The 19,086-nt window shown below is 49.9% G+C and overlaps 2 protein-coding genes across 2 annotated transcripts; both read left to right on the forward strand.

The window, feature by feature from the left end:
• Window positions 1–256: 256 nt before the first annotated feature.
• HOXA13 (homeobox A13) lies at window positions 257–2,123 on the forward strand (the record flags this gene model as incomplete). Its single annotated transcript, XM_080932320.1, has 2 exons — window positions 257–1,172; window positions 1,879–2,123. 2 exons carry the CDS (start codon window positions 257–259, stop codon window positions 2,121–2,123), a joined length of 1,161 nt encoding a protein of 386 aa, XP_080788446.1.
• A 12,915-nt stretch (window positions 2,124–15,038) lies between these two features.
• HOXA11 (homeobox A11) lies at window positions 15,039–18,238 on the forward strand. The gene is made up of 2 exons (XM_080932466.1): window positions 15,039–15,779; window positions 17,159–18,238. Exons 1-2 carry the CDS (start codon window positions 15,074–15,076, stop codon window positions 17,389–17,391), a joined length of 939 nt encoding a protein of 312 aa, XP_080788592.1. The 5' UTR covers window positions 15,039–15,073; the 3' UTR covers window positions 17,392–18,238.
• Window positions 18,239–19,086: the final 848 nt, after the last annotated feature.

Here is a 19,086-nt window from a genome sequence, read left to right on the forward strand (position 1 = left end):
GCTAGAGCTGGCTCGGAGGACCGCGCGGGCGGCGGCGGCGGGGACGGCGGGCCCAGCGCGGAGCCGAGCCGGAGCCTCCCGCTTTGCATACGCCGGGGGCGGGCCGGGGGCGGGCCAATGGGCGGCCGCCTGGCGCGACCCCGCAGGGCGCGACCCGCCCCCCTCGCTCGGGCCCCGGCCCCGCGCGGCGCGCTCTTCACTTCTTGGGGGCTTTTTAAAACAGCGCCACTGGGGTCTTCTCCATGCGGCTCGGGCTATGACAGCCTCCGTGCTCCTCCACCCCCGCTGGATCGAGCCCACCGTCATGTTTCTCTACGACAACGGCGGCGGCCTGGTGGCCGACGAGCTCAACAAGAACATGGAAGGGGCGGCGGCGGCGGCAGCGGCGGCGGCCGCGGCGGCGGCGGCGGGAGCTGGGGGCGGGGGCTTTCCCCACCCGGCTGCCGCGGCCGCGGGGGGCAACTTCTCGGTGGCCGCGGCCGCCGCCGCCGCCGCCGCCGCCGCGGCCAACCAGTGCCGCAACCTGATGGCGCATCCCGCACCGCTGGCGCCGGGAGCCGCGGCCGCCTACAGCAGCGCCCCGGGGGAGGCGCCCCCGTCCGCCGCCGCCGCCGCCGCTGCCGCCGCAGCTGCCGCCGCCGCCGCCGCTGCCGCGTCGTCGTCGGGAGGGCCGGGGCCGGCGGGACCCGCCGGGGCGGAGGCCGCCAAGCAGTGCAGTCCCTGCTCGGCGGCGGCGCAGAGCTCGTCGGGGCCCGCGGCGCTGCCCTACGGTTACTTCGGCAGCGGCTACTACCCGTGCGCCCGCATGGGCCCGCACCCCAACGCCATCAAGTCGTGCGCGCAGCCTGCCTCGGCCGCCGCCGCCTTCGCCGACAAGTACATGGACACCGCCGGCCCCGCGGCCGAGGAGTTCAGCTCCCGCGCCAAGGAGTTTGCTTTCTACCACCAGGGCTACGCAGCCGGGCCTTACCACCACCACCAGCCCGTGCCTGGCTACCTGGATATGCCAGTGGTTCCGGGGCTCGGGGGGCCTGGCGAGTCGCGCCACGAGCCTCTGGGGCTTCCCATGGAAAGCTATCAGCCCTGGGCTCTGCCCAACGGCTGGAACGGCCAAATGTACTGCCCAAAAGAGCAGACGCAGCCTCCCCATCTCTGGAAGTCCACTCTGCCCGGTAAATGGCGCCCCCTTTCCTGCCCGGGTCTTCCAGCTTTTCTCCATCTTCTTCTCGGCTCGCGCCCCAGGGTCACTCGGGTGTGTCTTCCCTGCACTTTCCCTGGCCTGGCTTGCCCTAGCAATTCTGCACCCTTGGGAGCCTGACCCCAGGCTGGCTGGCACTGTGGCACTGTCCATCTGCCCTGCCCTAAGCTGAGTTGGCCCCCGGCCCTCCTTCTTCGGCAAGGGGTGACTGGGAGGGAGCTTGTGAGTTCCAACTTCAGCAGACCCTTTCTCTTTGTGTGCCCCACCCTTCCGTGACATTGACTCCAAGATGGGAAATAGACTTGATCTTGAGCTCACCAAATTGCCCCTGATGGTTCTCTGAGAAAAGGCTACAGTTTGGAGAAGCTTAGAATGTTGCTATTTGGGGCAAGCTGAGCTCTGCAGAAGTGTGTACACTGTTAAGTGTTAAGGTGTGGACCTCTGTACGTGCAGGATGAGCCGATTTGGGTGGTCACTGGAGCTCTGGGCGATTTCGTTTCACTATACAACTAACTGTACCCCCAACTAACACTCCAGGCTTTGACAGAAGGCTGGATTGTGCAGAGCTTGTGGCAAAGAGCAATCAGGCATTGCAAGGCCGACAGCTCACTTTGAGCTGTCGCCTGTGTTCTGGCTCAGGTCGGCTCCCAGAGTAACTTGCCTTCTTCCTTATCTTACAGACGTCGTCTCCCATCCTTCCGACGCCAGCTCCTATAGGAGGGGGAGAAAGAAGCGGGTGCCTTACACTAAGGTGCAGTTGAAAGAACTCGAACGGGAATACGCTACGAACAAATTCATTACCAAGGACAAACGGAGGAGGATATCAGCCACAACGAACCTCTCTGAGAGGCAGGTCACAATCTGGTTCCAGAACAGGAGAGTCAAAGAGAAAAAAGTCATCAATAAACTCAAGACCACTAGTTAATGGATTAAAAGGTGGAGTAGAGGGCAGTTTGAAGAAACGCTTAAGGACTTGTTTCTTTGCCCAGATAACAATAATACGCAATAATAACTGAGGAATTGGATAGAGAGACACTGAAGTTTTGCTCTCCTAAGGGAACTCTCTCTTCAACGGAATCTACAATTAAAAAAAAAATTAAGAAATGGTAAAGACTGCCAGTTTTCCCGACAGCCCCACCAGACCGTTAAGTGACAAACTCTAGGGACAACTCATCAGTCCGTAAAACACACAATTTCAGATAAATTATGAATTTACTCGAATCTTGTAAGTATTTATGTGACCATTATATTTTAGTACCCTGTGTTAGATGGTAAACTGAAAGCTGGTTACAGAAACAAAAGCTGTGTCCACGCTGCTGGTCCAGCACCATTCCCTTTGCATGTTAAGTGCCTGCTCAGGTAAACCTTACTGAAATTCCTACCATGTTCACTCTAAAAAAAAAACGTTTCATGTAAAGGCTTAGAAGGGGAGGGGGAAGGTATTGACTTTTTTTTTTTTTAATTTGAACTATTGCTAAGAAGGGAGACAAGAGAGAATGCTCATCCAAGGATCTATTGTTTTGATATTAAATATGGCCAGCTAAACCCTTGAGGCTACAAGGGAACCCTGGGTGGGTGAAGAACTTCTGGAAATACCTTTTAATTACTTACAGCAAACATGTTGGATTAATCCACAGTCAGAGATTTTTTTTTTCCCACAGGATTTGTTGTAATTATTGAAGTGTTTAAATCTCACCAGATAATCTGAAAATTTCACTTTATGCCCCATCTCCTGGAAGGTCCCATCCTAATGTGGATTTCTTATAAAACATACTCTTTCTTTATTTTTTTAAATTTGCATTTTCCAATATTTGCTAAAATTTTGCTAGAGATATCATTTTCCTTTTTTACTTAAAAAAATCTCAAAATGGAAACCCATTCTCCAAAAATATTTAGATGTTATACATTCTATATTTTATTTTACTAAAGGATTGGTATTTTTTTTCTTGTTTATTGTGTTAGGAGACTGCAGTCGAAAGTTTAGGGATTCAGCTTCACAGCATGTTTTTAATCAAGCAGTAATTTCAACTCACACATTCGTTTTGTTCACATTCACTTAAATGTTATCTTGTAAATAATGACATTCAGCACACTGTGAAAAATGTATTTGTGCACCTGCCTTTTAAATACTTCCACTAAAATGAAAAATTAGATCTGTAGATAGTGATATTAACTCTGTTAATAAAACAGTCACTGCCATTAAAATCTAAAGGAAACACTCGAGTTCTTTTTCTATGTGGAACTTGCACTGCACAAAACCTAAACAAGCAGGTTTGTCTTATGCAAGCCGAGGACCATTCTTTTCTATTATTTTTCAGGGTTTTTTTTTTTTTTTTCTAAATTTTTTATGAGAAGGGAAAATAAAATCTAACATAACTAAAATCCAACAAATGAAAAGGTTTCGAGGAGATAAAGTGTAAGGTATCCTGAAAGGGAGAGAAAGGAAAGGAGGGAGAGATAGTGTGCGTTCCCAGGCTCCCTGTGGCAAATGAAAACCAGTTGTTCAGTATCAGCAATGCCTAGACTGTCGTATTTTAAAATCTGCTCTTAAGTCTGCGTGTGACTGAAAGAACAGGTTTTTGGTATTTGTTGAAATGACAGGACTAGTAAAGGCCTTAAACCTTGACCTTGACGGGGGAGAAGAAAAAAAAAAAGACAATTTGTGACCTTGACTTTTGACAGCTCATGAATTGGCCACAGCCAGATTCGTAGATCAAGGGCGCCACCTCGTGTTGACAAGCTTCCTTGTAATTCTTCAGCTTCAAGGGAATTGAGCTCTTGACTTGTTTTTAAAGATTTAGTATTCATAATTTTTTTTTTGCTCCAAAAGGAGATTTGAATATATGTAAATTATACATGTGCTTGTACATATGTGAATATATAATATATGTTTATACGTGTATTTGCATATCAGTGTTTGTGTGCTTGTGTATATAATTGTAGAATTTGTATAGATATAGTATTATTAATTGCTGACGACTGAAGACACTGTAATTTAAGGCGATTTCTAGAGTTGAGGTACAAAATGTTCCTTATGCGGTGAATTTGGCTTCCTTCCTTTAATGGCCAACTTTAATCTGGCCTCACAGTGGCTTGCCTATGCATCAGATTTCTGCAGATCTGTTTTAAAGCTATACATGTTTGTTACAGTCCAAGAGGTGTTCTTAAATAACCATTATTTCCTGGCCCTCACCCTCCGAGGTGGTCTGTGACCTTAATTAGGACGATCTGGGAATCTTTACGGCAAATTAAAAAGTTTCACATACCTTCCTAACTCTACAGTTCTAGAGTTACATTTCAGAAATTCAAAGCACTCCACCTCTTTGAGAAGTCAGTAGGAGAACTTAAATATTCCATCTACAAAAATAATCACAATACGGATGCAGAAGGAAACTTATTCCGGACGGCTGAAAGCTGATCGTAGCTCCATGGTGGTGTGAAGTTTTCTATCGCTTCTTGCCCACCTTCCATTTGTTTTGTAGGAGAAATAAATATACTTAATATTAATAACCACCATCATAACTACATTAACAATCAGTATTATAGCTATTGTTTATTGGCCCCCAACAGCATACGAGATGTTGTGTTCAGAGTCATGAATAATACAGTATGTTTGTGTACTTAATATACAAGTGGGATAATGTGGGGTCTTGTTTTTGATTTTTCTCTTTTTGGCAAATCCTTTGTGCGTGCACCCACGAATTAAAGTGTTGATGGAACCCCGTAGCTTTGGAATTTGGATTTTCAACTGCAGATTAACTTCACCTTTATATCAGGGGAAAATAATAGTGAATGGGAGAACAGAATTCATCATTTGCTGGAAAATAATATTGGCCAGTTACATTCCCAGATGATGGAAATATCTCCTGCCTTGCCTGAAAGACTTATAAAGACTTGAAAAGAAGAGTTTCTTTTCTTTCTAGACAAAGAATTATGGAAAAATATAAAGTTGCTAAACAAAGACGGGCCCGAAACATACATGTCAGATGGTCTTGTAAAGTGTCATCTTTTTGCTTCCCTGAGGATTGTCAACTGTTTGTGGAAACACATGGAAATACTGCTTGAGACCCAGCACCCTGCACCTTGTACAGCCCCATTTCCAAATGAACTACCCTCGAGCAAAGTTAATGATGTCTCCAAAATGTTTAAAGCATTGGAAATCCTCCTCTGAGTTGGATCAAACACTGTTTATGAGTGCTCCAAATAGGACTCTCCTGTTGATGGGAGATTTTTTTTCTTTAGATGTTAGAAATCTTCTGAGCCTACGGCCTAGGAAAGAGACTAACAGCAGCTCTGCAGATGGAATACTGCCCCTTTCGAAAACCACAACTATTGCAGGAGTTCTGGGTAAAGTCCCCCCCCCAGGTGTTGGGGTGCCCCTCCTTTTAGCTCTGACATGGTTGTTGACAGCATCAATATCAACTAACCTCCTTCTTATTTAAAATGGGAATGGCATGGATTTGCAGATTAGTTGTGGTGGTTATAGATTATAATGCCTTCTTAGATTTTTTTTTTTCATTATCGTTAGTGGTGGGTTTTTTGTTGTTGTCCTTTTATTTTGTTTTGTTTTCTGAGACACATTTTCCCGGTCTCGGAACTCAATCTGTAGACCAGGCTGGCCTCAAACTCAGAAATTCACCTACCTAGTCTCCAGAGTGTTGGGATTAAAGGAGTGTGCTACCCTGCCTGGAGACTTCTTCATTTTTAAATAGTAATCAGCCTAATACTTTTCTAACAAGACAGTCAGGAGAACATTAGCTTTCTCCTAAAAAAACAAAACAAAACAAAAAAATTTACAGGAATAATAATGCAGACACTGATCCATGAATAATGGTGTTGAAAACCTCATGCAAGTAATTTTTTTTCTAAAAAGGAAACTTCCTGAATAAAAATTATAAACATGGAACTTGAAAAAACGACCTTTTCCATCTGCTCCCAATACTGTCAGATTTATTAAGTAACTTTAAGTGGACGGTTGTAAAACGTCACTATGCATTTCACGAAGTATTTACGCCTGATGCTGCACTGAGGCCATCTTTTTTTTTTAATTAGTGTAAGAATTTTAAAACTTAGAGACAATGGGGGAGGGGAATATTCATTTAAAAATGCTCAACCTAATTTACATGTTTTCCTAGAGATCCGGCTGAGTTTGATGTATTTGTGTATGACTAATAGCCAGATCTTAGATAAGTACAGTGTTTGGGAGGGTGAGGATGTGGCATCTCGCTTCCCCTCAGTGAATGGGGGGGGGGGTGAGCTGTGAGGAACGTTGCCCTGGACTACTAATCCCCTGATGGGGGTCCATAGGCGCCCTTCTGGGCTCGTGAACCTCGACTGAAGAGACTCCAGGGGGTTGCTGATTTATGTGCATTCCTTTAAACTTGATCAAATGCACGGCCGCAGCCCGAGACCTGGAGAATCAGAGAAATGTGCAGCGAGCTGCTTGTAGCTTGTATCCCATTTTTCATAAGCAAAGATGCGGCCCTATCCCAAAAGGCTCAGCGAGATTTATGCCTGCCTGGGTTTTAGACAGGCACGCTAATTAAGTTTTCATCTGCCTGGCCTCCGGGTAAATAAAATCGGACTTCGTTCTTTATGAAATTTACCACTCAGTCCTCACGCATCTACTGAGAGCCGACGAATGCCTGAGAGGTGCCTGCTATTAAAATGTTATTAGAAAAGAAAGGTGATGCTTGCGCAGAAAAATTCCAACGAGAAAGCAGCCAAGGCCTTGCCACAGTCCATTTCGTTTCTATCCGGCTCTGCTGCAGAGCTGAACCCACCCGACAGAAATCATTTCTCTGGTGTCTAAGATCTTTAAACTTCTATGAGCCGTCGAGAGGCGCGGGCCTACCCAGGTGCCAGGGTATGGGCAAGTGAGAGCAACGTATCCGTGGACTCGGAGGGCTGCTGGGTGTCGCGCCTGTTGGGGACAGGCGCTGCCTCAAACCCCGTCTTGTGGCCCAGGACACCCCTGCTCAAGATGGAGGCCCGGAACTTGCCCTGGTCCACCCGGCTCCGACGGCAGGAGAGCGGCAGACAGAAGAACCGCAGGATCGCGGCGGAGATCGTGGTGGTGGGATCAGTAGCTCCTGCTACGTGGACACAGGAGCGCCGCGGACACGCGCTGGGAGCCGCCCGGAGTCTCAGGCTGACGTCACCGCAGGCCTCGCAGGCCGCCCCAGGCTCCAGGCACTATTTGCTGAGGACGTGCGACCGAGGCGAAGGTTTTGTGAGGGTGCCCCCTTTCTCCGCCCCGCCCCTCCGTCCCCAAGAGAATAATCGGGTATTTAATCTCTCCTGGCCTTAATTCTTGGCTGCGTGGAAGGTGGTTTTGCAATGGGAAATAAAACTTGACAGGAGTATTTTCTCCAAAAGAGGTTTTTGAGGCCGGGCTGAGAAGGCACCGCGCGTTGCTGTCCCCAACAGCCTTGGGAGCCTGGAGCTGAGCGAAAGGGACCTGGAACCGAGGAGAGACAGGCGCGGGCTTCACCTGGGCAGGGAAGCAGCCTCGGGACGCACGGTCCCCTGAGCATCTGCCGCCTGAAGTCTGAGGACAAGACCGGGCGCTCCGGAGCTTAGCACCGCCCGGGCCTGCCTGGCACCGTGTAACACCCAGTGGCTGGCGGAGGGCGGCTGGGATCTAGGGAGAGGAGAGGGCCTTGGGAAGCCTGGTTTAGCCCTGACTTCTGCCCTGGGGAGGGGGTTAGGTAGGCTTGCTTGGGGCTTTGTTTCTTGGCCAGGAACAAAAATACGAGGGGGAATGGAGGTGAGACGCCCAGAGTGCGTGGATTGTCTGGGCTGCTATTGGGTGGCAGAGCCTGAAGACAGCCAAGTCCTCCTCCGGCTCTTCGCACCATAAAGGTCAAGTCCTTAGCCTTCTTCACAGTCAGGGCCGCCTGAGAAAGAAGCCGCCACGATTACAGAAAAGCACGGGACACATAAATGGCCAGGCCCTCACTCTTGCTGCAAGCGGGTCCTGGCCCTGGTAGCCTAAGCCTGAGCGCCAAGGCAAGATTCTTTCTTACCTTCGATTCTCTTTATCCCTATCGCCCTTTGAAAGAAAGGAGGCGAAAGCTAGGGCTAGCCCAAGCTATACGCCTTTATCCCGGAAAGCCAGAAATTGCCCCTGCACGAGAGATTTCTGAGCCCGCGGAGGGGGGGGGGCGGGTAGGCTGTCCAGGGCTAGAGTGAGCGTATACGTGCTCAGAACAGACGTTATCTGAATCGAAGTTCTGGTCGGATAGGAACAGCGGCTCAGCCGGCCTGGCGACTGGGATACGGATGTGAAAATAAAGGTCCTGCTGGGGTCGTCCAGTCCAGACTCCAGATTTTTCAGGTCTTTGGTGAGATCCTATATGCCTTTCTACCTAAATCTATTTTATAGGGGGGGTGGACAATGTAAAAACTTTAAAGAAGGGGTACCAATGTAAAACCCCTTGATTCCTTCCGCCTCTCCCTCAACTCCTCATTGTGCTCCACGGGACAGAGAATTCCTCTGTCTGCCAGCAGCAGGTCAGAGAGAGCATCAGTCCCCAGCAGTAAACACACAGCTTACGACTGGAACACTCAAAGTGAACCAAAAGACATAGGCCACTGACTAGAACACTCAAAGTGAACCAAAAGAGAGCTGCAAATGATCGTTTTCTTTTTCCGAGAAGAAAAAAACATCCGGGGCTTTCCCCCCCTAGAGCTGCGGTAAGAAAATACATTGGGAAGGGTAGCACAGAATCCATTCCATAACAGAATTGCCTAGCAAGGAGAATGGGGGATTCGTGGAACAGGGCTTCTCCTGTAGGCTTGGGTAGACATTGAGGGGCTTCTTGGATTTCTAATGTAAGCTACCACCAGCGGGGAGCAAAAGTGGAGCGATTCTTGGAGACGTTTGTAATTTAGGGCCCCCGAGGATGTCTTCAGCGCCTCAGCCTAGAAACTGAGCCCAAACCTTCTGGCTGTGTTCCTTTGTCCTCTTTGTAAGTGAACATACATTCAGCTGGGGAGACCCTCCCCCCTTTAAGCAGAAGCTGCTGTAGGGAAATGAGAGTGAATATGAAGGATGTAAGAAGATACATATTGAGAACTGGGGTTTCCCCCTTCAAAGTTTTCCTCATCCCACTCCAACCCACTCTATGGGAAAAAAAATCAAATCTCCTCTAAATGAGTCAGCAGCCATCAGCATAAAAATAGTTCTCAAATGACCACCCCCCATTCTCCCTTCAATTTGAAACTCACCAAACTAAATGATAACCAGATTGTTTAGGTGACAGAGACCCTAAGCCGAGCTCTGTGCTCTACCAGAAGATTATGGACTTGCTCAGATGTCTAGGCAATAGATAGTAACTGGACCCACTAGTCAGGGGAAGAATCAACTGTTGAGGTCAAGTTCACGGTATTATTATTACCTGTTCTCTTGCTGTAGAGAGCAGGTAGGCCAGCTCAGGAAAGGGTTGGATCCCTGACAGAATATGCAAATTAACCCCAGTCTCCACCTACCAGTAATAAGGGGAATCCCCTTATAATTTGCCTGAGTATAATGTGATGGATTGGTCATAATCTGCCAGTAAGCCTTTCTCTGAAGACAAATACTTAGAGATTTTTGGGGCGTCCCATGCAGTCTATCTCCTTAGCTTGCCGATGTGGGGGACAGGCATACTCCAAAGGCACCTCCTACTTTGATGGAGAAAGCACCTAAATGGAGGTCAGGCCACCAGTCCTTATTTTGCCAACACCCCTCACCAGGCAATTCTTGCACCTGCGTACAATATGACCACCAGATCAGCACTAGTTTTCTGTTCGACTTTATAAACACAAGGCAATATTTTGGGACAGAGGAAAGTAAAGCTCAGAGCAGCAGCAAGAGGCAAAATATTTATGATGCTTTAATCAGTCCACTGAAAAACAACTCTAGTGGATGGACAGCAAGACCTGGTCAGTCTGGTGGGTCCAGCCCATCCCAGGCTAGCTGCTTCTTGAGATTACTCAGAATGGAATAGAAGCAAGTGGGCTCAGAAAATGAACAAGTGTTCCGGGAGGGGGAGTGGGAAGGAGGAGGAGAAGAAGAAGGAGGTGGAGGAGGAGGAGATTGTATTTAGAATGTAGTACTCATTGAAAAGGTTAAGAAATCCAACTCAGGTCTCTGGTGAAGACCTTTCTTTAAATCTATGGGGTAGTTTCTTTCCAGGGCACGCAGCTCTTGCTGGATCAAGGAGAGACATCGGGAAAGGCAGGAGAAAGCCTGAGAAAGGATAGCTGGGAAGAGGCAAGGTGGGAGGCAACTGCCTGGGGACAAGACAGGCTTGAGAAGAAACTGGACAGTGGCGGCAGTGTGACTGGGTATTCACAGATGACACACTGCTCCTTCCTGGAACTGCACTGTGGGATTTCAGATGCCCTGAGTTAGAGATACCTGACAGCTGCTGCCTCCCAACCCAGCCTTACAGACAGAAGGCAGTAGCAGCCTTGCAGCCTTTTGAGTTGATGCTAGGAAGCCCAGAGTCTAGAGGTGTTTCTGGTTACCCACCTGTCTATTCTCCCTTGGAGTGGCATAGTAACCTATCAAGTGGCAGGGCTTCTAGCTCAAGTCTCTTGAATTACTGTGTTGGAAACTGGCCTGGCACAGGCAGTCAGGCTACAAGGCCTTACATTACCTCCCCCACCCCCCCAAAGTCTCCTTGAAAGCCATAATCACCCTAAGCAGCTTCCCACAATGCTCCCCCACTACTGCCCGTACTTCTCATCTCGGACTTCAAGGAAAACCAGATTCAGCAGAGGCGCCTGAATAGACTTTATTCTGATATTCTACCTCGGAAGGAGAGAGGAACGCAAGGTGCCTGAATCTCCCTCCCTCCTTGGTACATTTAGTCAGACGGGAGGAAAACAGCAGCCGCTGTGGACACTAGCGTTTATACCCTTTGGGACCAAATCAGAAGAAACCTCCAAAAAGGCTTGGTTTGTTCGGCGATCAAATCTCCTTTAGCCTTTCAGCCCGACGAGGTTTACTCATTGGCCACCTCCAAAAGCTGCGCCGGGGTGGGGTGGGGGGCCTCGGCCAGGCCCTAAGGGGGTTTGCCTAGACCTTGAAGTTCGGGGAAAACAAGAGGAGATTGAACCGGCTCGCCCCCTCCCTTCTTTACAGACACACACGCACCGTCAGGCCGCGGCCACTTCCTGCCTTTGTTTTTCTTCCTCCAAACATTTTTGGCCTCTCGCATTAGCCGCCGTAGGACTCCGAGTTGACGATTAAAGGAAGTAAACGTTGAAGAATATTTTCTGGAGACAGCCCCGTGCTTGAGAAAGAACAGCTCCTGGGAACCAATGTCCAGGGCCAATGTCATAGCCTTGCCCGCAGCCGCCTCTTCTAGGGATGGAACTCGGACTTGGCCTTCCGGTGTGCTCTTGCCCCTAGTTGGGTCTTCCCCAGATCCTGGTGGGCTGAAATCGACCTTGGGCCTCCTGAAAAGCCAAAGAACCAGTTAGGCTCAGAGTAAAATGAAAACCAAGGACCCGCAACGACCTCCCTTTCTTCCTCCAGATTTGGTCCGAACCTAAGGGCATCTCGCACCTTTACCCTGATGCCTAACCGAAGAACAGTCACACTACCAGGGCCAAGCAGGAAGAGGCTAGGCAACGCGGCTATTAAGCAGCCTTAAGGATCTGAGCATCCAACTTCTTGTCTCTGCTTAGAGAACTAAAAGCAATCGGCAGCTCCAGGCCGTTTCCCCCGTTGCCATCAAAAGCCTTTTCCTCATCCATCTTCACCGCAGCGCCCCCACACGCTCCCTTCGAGGATGCCCCTCTGGGCACCCCTCTTCTGCACAGCCTGTCGAATTGCTCTGCCAGCCACTGTGGAGGACCTTCTTCTCCTGCGGTCTTCTCCTGCGGTCTTCCCTCCGGAATTTGCCTTTTCTCTTGCTGACACCATGGGATACAGACCTGCCGTCTCCTATTCAATTAGCCCCTCAGGAGGAACCTAGGAAACACTGGCTGTGCAGAACACGGCACAGTGCCGCACCGACCTTTCTGCGGGTACCCCTTATCTCTGGCAACCCGGGAAGTCGAGTTAATTATGAGAGAAGCTGCCATGTAGTCGGGGGAGGCGGCCTAGCGTCCCCCGTGGCTGGGCCACCTCGGCCCCACTGCTCAGGCACAAGCTGAAGTTGACTGCCAAAACTGCTATAAAACCACAGGTCTGTCTAGAGCTGTTTTCGGTTCCCCTAGACGCCCCCGGGTTCAATTATGGTCTTAAAAGCCCTAATACAAGTGCAAGAATTTGTTTGCCTTCACCGGGGGCGGGGCGAACCCTGCAATGGTGGCGCCTTTGTTATGGCAAAGTCACTGAAACCCCTCCACGCATTCCTTTTGTTCGAGGGAAGGGGTATTGAGGACTGGGTGGGCTGCTGGCAAAAGTTGGAGGTAGCAAAACCAACCGAGGGAACTGCTCAAGTAAGGGGGTTTGCAACCCCATCTCCCTTTTATATTCCATCTCCGGAAAGATATTGTGAAGAGACAAATGTGTTTGCCTCCTTGGTGACTGCTAGAAACGGAAGTTTTTTTTTGCTGCAGGATCATCCTGTAGTTGCAATCCTCAGCTTTAGAAGGCCTGAAGCTACCCTTCCCCAACAACCTCTCTCCCTCCTAGATCCCATTCACATACCGCAACAGTCATCTAGGAGGCCACAGTGGACAAATATGTCAAGCTGAAGATGCACACATAATTTCAAGTTCAGCTCTCGGGGATTTCAAGGGGCATGAAAGTTCCTGCAGCAAATCCTGAATAAAGAGTTCATTAAACCAATGTGTCCGAGTAGCTTGATTTGTGATAAGCTGCCCTTGTAAAAAAAAGGGGGGGGGGTAGGTTGGAGCCACATAAACATTAATGCTAATAAATTAGTTTACTCCACTACACAGTAATTACTTGATATTATTGATATTTACAGTGGGTATTCAGATGCAATGGTGGGTCATTATTTGGAGAAAATACATAACGAGAGTAGTTCTTTCCAGAGCAATACATGATGAAATTTGTTATTGGGTCAGTTACAGTCAGCTCAGCAATAAATAAATAAATCGATGTTGACACTTAAATACCAAAGATCTTACTGTTATTCTCTAAATCTCTCCAGGATATGTAAATACCTTTGGCTATTTCCTGGATGAGGAAAGGAAAAAAGGTTTTCATTTTTCACTTTTGACTGTTGTGACACCCTAGCACCTTCTAAGAAGGGAGTTGTGGAGAGCCCCCAAGCCTGGAACCCCATCTCTGCTCAATCTGCCTAACCGCTCTGTGCTCTTTTTCTTTCTTTCTCTCTCTCTCTCTCTCTTTCTTTCTTTTTCTTTCTTTCTTTCATTTTCCCCAAGTACGTCTTCGCTCTTGCAGAATGGTAGTCTTTATTTTGTCTTTTTAATCCCCATTCCTTCCCCACCCCCGAGAAAGCTAGATGCATTTTAGCAGCCATGACTTTTTTAGTTATCTATCTGTACAGCAAGCTTTGCCCTTTCGATACATCTCTGTGGCCCAAGGCGCAGGCAGCTAGGAGAGCACCTCTTTTCTTTGGCACTGTGCTTCTCCGGTGGACCATAGAACAAGAATGATGAGAACCGTCTGAATTTCTGCTTTGAATATCCTGTGCTTTCACTCTTAGCTTTTGCCAGGAAGAAGAGACTCCTTTCTTAGCCAGGGTTTGGTCCATTACTCCCTCTTTGCCCACCCTCCTTTTCCCTCACAGCTCTGAAGCCCTGTAAGCAGCCTGGTGCCCCCCCCAACCCACCCCGAAGGTGCAGCATACCCAGGAGAAGGCTCCTCAGCGCCTCTAAAACAGCCCAAGGTTCGCCTCAATTGCGTGGTTTCCCGATTCGTCAGCTTCAGCAGACTAGGCAGCTTGCGGGGCCGGTGAGCAGAAGCACCTCTGGCTCTGTGGAGTCACTCCGAACCCCTAGAGGCAGCGAGGAGAAGGGGTTCCTCCAAAAACAGGGTGTGGGGGTGAGGAAGTAAGCAGAAAGACACTGGGAAGGTGGAACCCGGGTAAGGCGAAGGCCCTTCCGGACAGCGCGGATTATTGACAAACCGCGGAGGAAAGCCGCTTTGCCTGTTGGCGGTTTGGGGACGGAAGGCACTAAAGCGCTTCGGAAGTGACCGTGAATGAGAGCGTGTAATCAAGTCACCGTGCAAATCGGACAAGCCACGAGGCCGGCACATCCGTGGCTGGGAAGCCTGGCCCCAAATGGGGTCCAGCCAGGGTCTGAGGCTGAGGTGCTTCCCAGAGCAAGCCTGCGGGAGGGGGACTGCGAAGAAGGTGATGAACGTAAGCCTTCGGATAACAGACTCCGGGACCTGAAGCTACATAATTCCGGCCGTTCACCTGGCCACCCCCAGCCCAGAGCATCCCTCACCCACCCGGGAGTGGGGGGAAGCGTCAGGAGTGGCGCTCTCTTGCCACCCTCAGAGCACTCGTGGACCAGGACCATGTAGCTGAGCAAAAGAGAGCTGCCTGGGGGCGCACCCCAGCCTCTTTGCGCGCGGGGAGGCCCCCCAGCCAACATGAGTTACACCGGCTATTACGTGCTTTCGGTGAGAACACCGAGTGACGATCTGTTGCTTCCCCTGAGGTGGCTACAAAGAAAGGAAGCCGAGGAGGGAGGGGTGGGGAAAAAAGGAAAGGGAGGGGGTTAAAAAAAAAAAAAAAAGCCGGGACTAGCTCGCGGCTTGTCAATTTCAACATCGGGTCACATGACCAGCACCTCCCTGCTAAGGATGGGGATAGATTTCCACGTCAGCTTACGTCTCCAAATTTCTACTTCACGGATCCGCTTCAAAGAGGCAGCTGCAGTGGAGAATCATGTTAAGCTCGGCTACTGCGGAGAGCCCAAGGTAGCCCAATGATGGATTTTGATGAGCGTGGTCCCTGCTCCTCTAACATGTATTTGCCAAGTTGTACTTACTACGTCTCGGGTCCAGATTTCTCCAGCCTCCCTTCTTTTTTGCCCCAGACCCCGTCTTCGCGCCCAATGACATACTCCTACTCCTCCAACCTGCCCCAGGTCCAACCCGTGCGCGAAGTGACCTTCAGAGAGTACGCCATTGAGCCCGCCACTAAATGGCACCCCCGCGGCAATCTGGCTCACTGCTACTCCGCGGAGGAGCTCGTGCACAGAGACTGTCTGCAGGCGCCCAGCGCGGCCGGCGTGCCTGGCGACGTGCTGGCCAAGAGCTCGGCCAACGTCTACCACCACCCCACCCCCGCCGTCTCGTCCAATTTCTATAGCACGGTGGGCAGGAACGGCGTTCTGCCACAGGCTTTCGACCAGTTTTTCGAGACGGCTTACGGCACCCCGGAAAACCTCGCTTCCTCCGACTACCCTGGGGACAAGAACACCGAGAAAGGGCCCCCAGCAGCAGCTGCGACCTCCGCTGAGGCGGTGGCGGCGGCGGCCACGGGCGCACCGGCAACTTCAAGTTCGGACGGCGGCGGCGGCGGCTGTCGGGAGGCGGCGGCGGAGGAGAAGGAGCGGCGACGGCGACCCGAGAGCAGCAGCAGCCCCGAGTCGTCTTCCGGCCACACTGAGGACAAGGCCGGTGGCTCCGGTGCGTATAAAGGCAGCGCCCAGCGCTTTATGAAAGGGGAGTTGGGAATCTAGCGCAGCACCGCTGTTAAATTTTTATATGCTGTTTTATAAGCATATAAGGTTTATGAAGGGCCTTTAGGTTTCCCCCAACAAAACTTTGTTATAAAAGGAGGGATCACGTGGCGAGTGCTGAAATTGGCCGTGAAATACCCACCGGCCAAAGCATGCCTGAAAAAAAAAAATACAACTCCCCTTTTTCCTTTTTTCCCTTCTCAGCTCCCAAACCCAACAGCACGGTCCCCGCTCAAGGCCAGCTCCAGGCTGGGGAGCCGGAGGTGGGCGCCTGTAAATTCCCCCTACAAGGGCTTCAGGAGCCTTTGATAGCGAGGTAATCCGGAGATTTTTATAAAAGCCATGTGTTGCGGCGGGACTCCAGTCCCGGCTGGGATTCAAAGGCATCGGCTGTTTAACGATGGCCCTAGGAGCGCATTTAACAGATAAAGTAGCCCACTTAGCTCAAGCAATATATTAAAAGAAACAAATTAACCTAGAGTTGGCCTTTTTGTCCAAAGGAAGCCATTTTACTCTGGCGGGGTTGCAATTATGGGCTGCCTTCTGTTATCCACAATTGTTTTTAAATCAGTCAAAAGTTGTGTGTGTGTGTGTGTGTGTGTGTGTGTGTGTGTGTGTGTGTGTGTGTGTGTTTCTTAAAGGTGAGGTTTAAGGTAGCCTCTCTTTCCTCTACCCTTCCTAAACTAGCATCCCTACTCTGCTGAGGGCCCTCTGGCTATGTGGTGGTTGAGAGTAGAGAGGAAAGGCCTGGGAAGTGGGGTGTTTTTTGCCACCTCCCACCTCGAGAGAGCTGGGAGGTTGGCGGAAAAGACTGGAGCTGGTGATCAGGAGTCAGGCTGACAAAGACCCCGCAGCTGCCCCAGATGTTAAGGAGGGCTAAATCGTGGCTGCAACCAGGAAAGCCTGGGGCCAGGATGCATGCCTTTACTGCCTCAGGAACAGGCGGCCCAGGTGCTGAAGGTGAAATGTCCTCAGGCGGCTGTTTGTTTAGTCTGGCTGGGCAAGGATCAGCCTGCAACCCCCACTTGCCTCCGTTCAAAGCGGTTCAGACAGCGCAAATTCGCCTGTTGCTGTGAGGAGCCTTCCTTTCTGCTCAAGGGACAGCCTGAGCCCCTTCCCTGGGGGCCTATCTAGGGAGCTGGCTTTTATCTGAAGCCGGCTCCAGACTGTATCTTGCCCCTGACCAGCAATAGAAGCCTGAAGGCAGGGGCCTGGAAAGACTTTGAAAGGGTCTGGATTGGGCCTCCAGATCCAGTGGCCAGACCTTCTCCAATAGGGGTCCTGGGGAGGGTTGCAGCCATTCACTCTGTCTCTCTCCCTTCTTAGGTGGCCAACGCACCCGCAAAAAGCGCTGCCCTTATACCAAATACCAGATCCGAGAGCTGGAGCGAGAGTTCTTCTTCAGCGTCTACATCAACAAAGAGAAGCGTCTGCAACTGTCCCGCATGCTCAACCTCACCGACCGTCAAGTCAAAATCTGGTTTCAGAACAGAAGAATGAAGGAAAAAAAGATTAACAGAGACCGTTTACAGTACTACTCTGCTAATCCACTTCTCTAAGGCTCCAGCCTACTGGAATCGGGAGGGGGGCTTCATACATGTGAAATAATATGCAGATTTTGCCCTTGACAAGGTCAAGCCACATGGTGACTTGGAAAGGGGGGGATGATATAGGAGAGAGGGGAGGCTTTCTTTGCAGAGATAGCCCAATAGGAAGGGGCCTGAAACTCTCTTGGTTCAGATCTCCATGGTTAAGCTTTCTATTAATAATTGGATTCTAAGAAAATAATTGGATTCAACAGAATGGATGGTTTGGGACCCCTGGTGGTTCACTCTTAGAGCCTGCAAAAGCTTTGGGCTGGGTGTGGTCACTGGGGATTGGGCCCCCTGCCAATACCCATGGAAGCCACCCCGATCAAGACCCTCTGCACAGAGCCTGCCCACCCCCAGGTCTCCCAAGTCAAGAATTGTGTGCCCCAAGCCTAGTTCAGCTTGGGGGTAGGGGTAGGAGGAAAGGGAAGGGTTCCTAGAGATCCAGAATGGGGTTGTTTTCCAAAAGTAATGTGAAAGACAGTTGAACTAAATGGTGACCGTGGAAATGGGAGAGAGCTGGGAGTCCTGGAGGAAGGAGAAATCTATCCAGTTGACATCAATCTCTTTCCATCCTGCCTAGTTACCACTGATCAGCACCCAGCCTGAGCTTCCAGCAGCCACCTTCTGCAGCCCACCTGGGTTTCCTACCTCCCAGTGGTGGCAATGGGTCTTCATTCAAGCCCCATCTCTGAGCTTCCTGGGGTAGAAGACATTGAAAAATCTGGAGGCTGTGCTGGTTGCTGGCCCCTCAATCCCTACAGGAAATGCCTGTGGAGTTCTACAGTTTGGCAAACTCTCTACCACATTAAGGAAACTTGGATTTGGTGTGTGTTGGGTAACAGAGCAGCAGGCCCGGCCAGTGGGTCCTTGGCCTTTGGCTATGAGGGGCAGAAGTCTCCCCACTTTCCAACCCCCTCATTCCTACGCTGCACCCCGTACTCATTGACTCAGAGCTGAGCTTGGAAGCTTCTGGCAATCTTCTAAGAGCCAGAGAGTGATTTGGAGTTATTTTAAAAGATAAAATATTATATTATATATATATTTCCCCGAAGGAACCAAAGCGAATTTTAAGATGCAATGTAGGGGGGCGGGGATAATAAAAATATTTAAAGGCTCTATCTGTTTACAGTGTTCCAAGGTTAAACTCGATCACTGCTAAAACATTTGAATGTATGCTTCATACAGGGATGGTGTTCAAAAGACTTGTAAATAAAGAAACCATAACCTAACGTGTTTCAATACTCCTTCCCCCCATTAGTTGATGTATTTGAGGGTGCTGGAGAGAGTGGGAAGGATGTTGGGGATGGTCTTTTTAGTCTCTTACAACACTGTGACATTTGGAAAGGGCTAGCATGCTGGGAGTCAGACTACTAAGACTTGAGAACTTCCTCTGGGGAGCCAGGAAAGCTCCAAATGAATCTCTTCTGCCTCCCTGCCTTAAGAAATCCCTGGTAATGCTGTTTGTAATGAGTGCCTTTGGTCAATTTTACTCACCATACATTTCCTATATGTTTTAACACCCACACAGACAATAGGGCATACCGAAAATACAATGGATAGAAATTTGAGTTTCGGGCCCTGGTGTGACATTTCTCTCTCCCTGTTCCGCTATTTTCCCTGCCAAATGTCTCCCCTCAGCTAGCATCCTTTTTAGCTATAAAA

This window comes from Micromys minutus (genome assembly GCF_963924665.1).
Source record: "Micromys minutus genome assembly, chromosome: 18".
In the NCBI taxonomy this organism is placed as follows: Eukaryota; Metazoa; Chordata; class Mammalia; order Rodentia; family Muridae; genus Micromys; species Micromys minutus.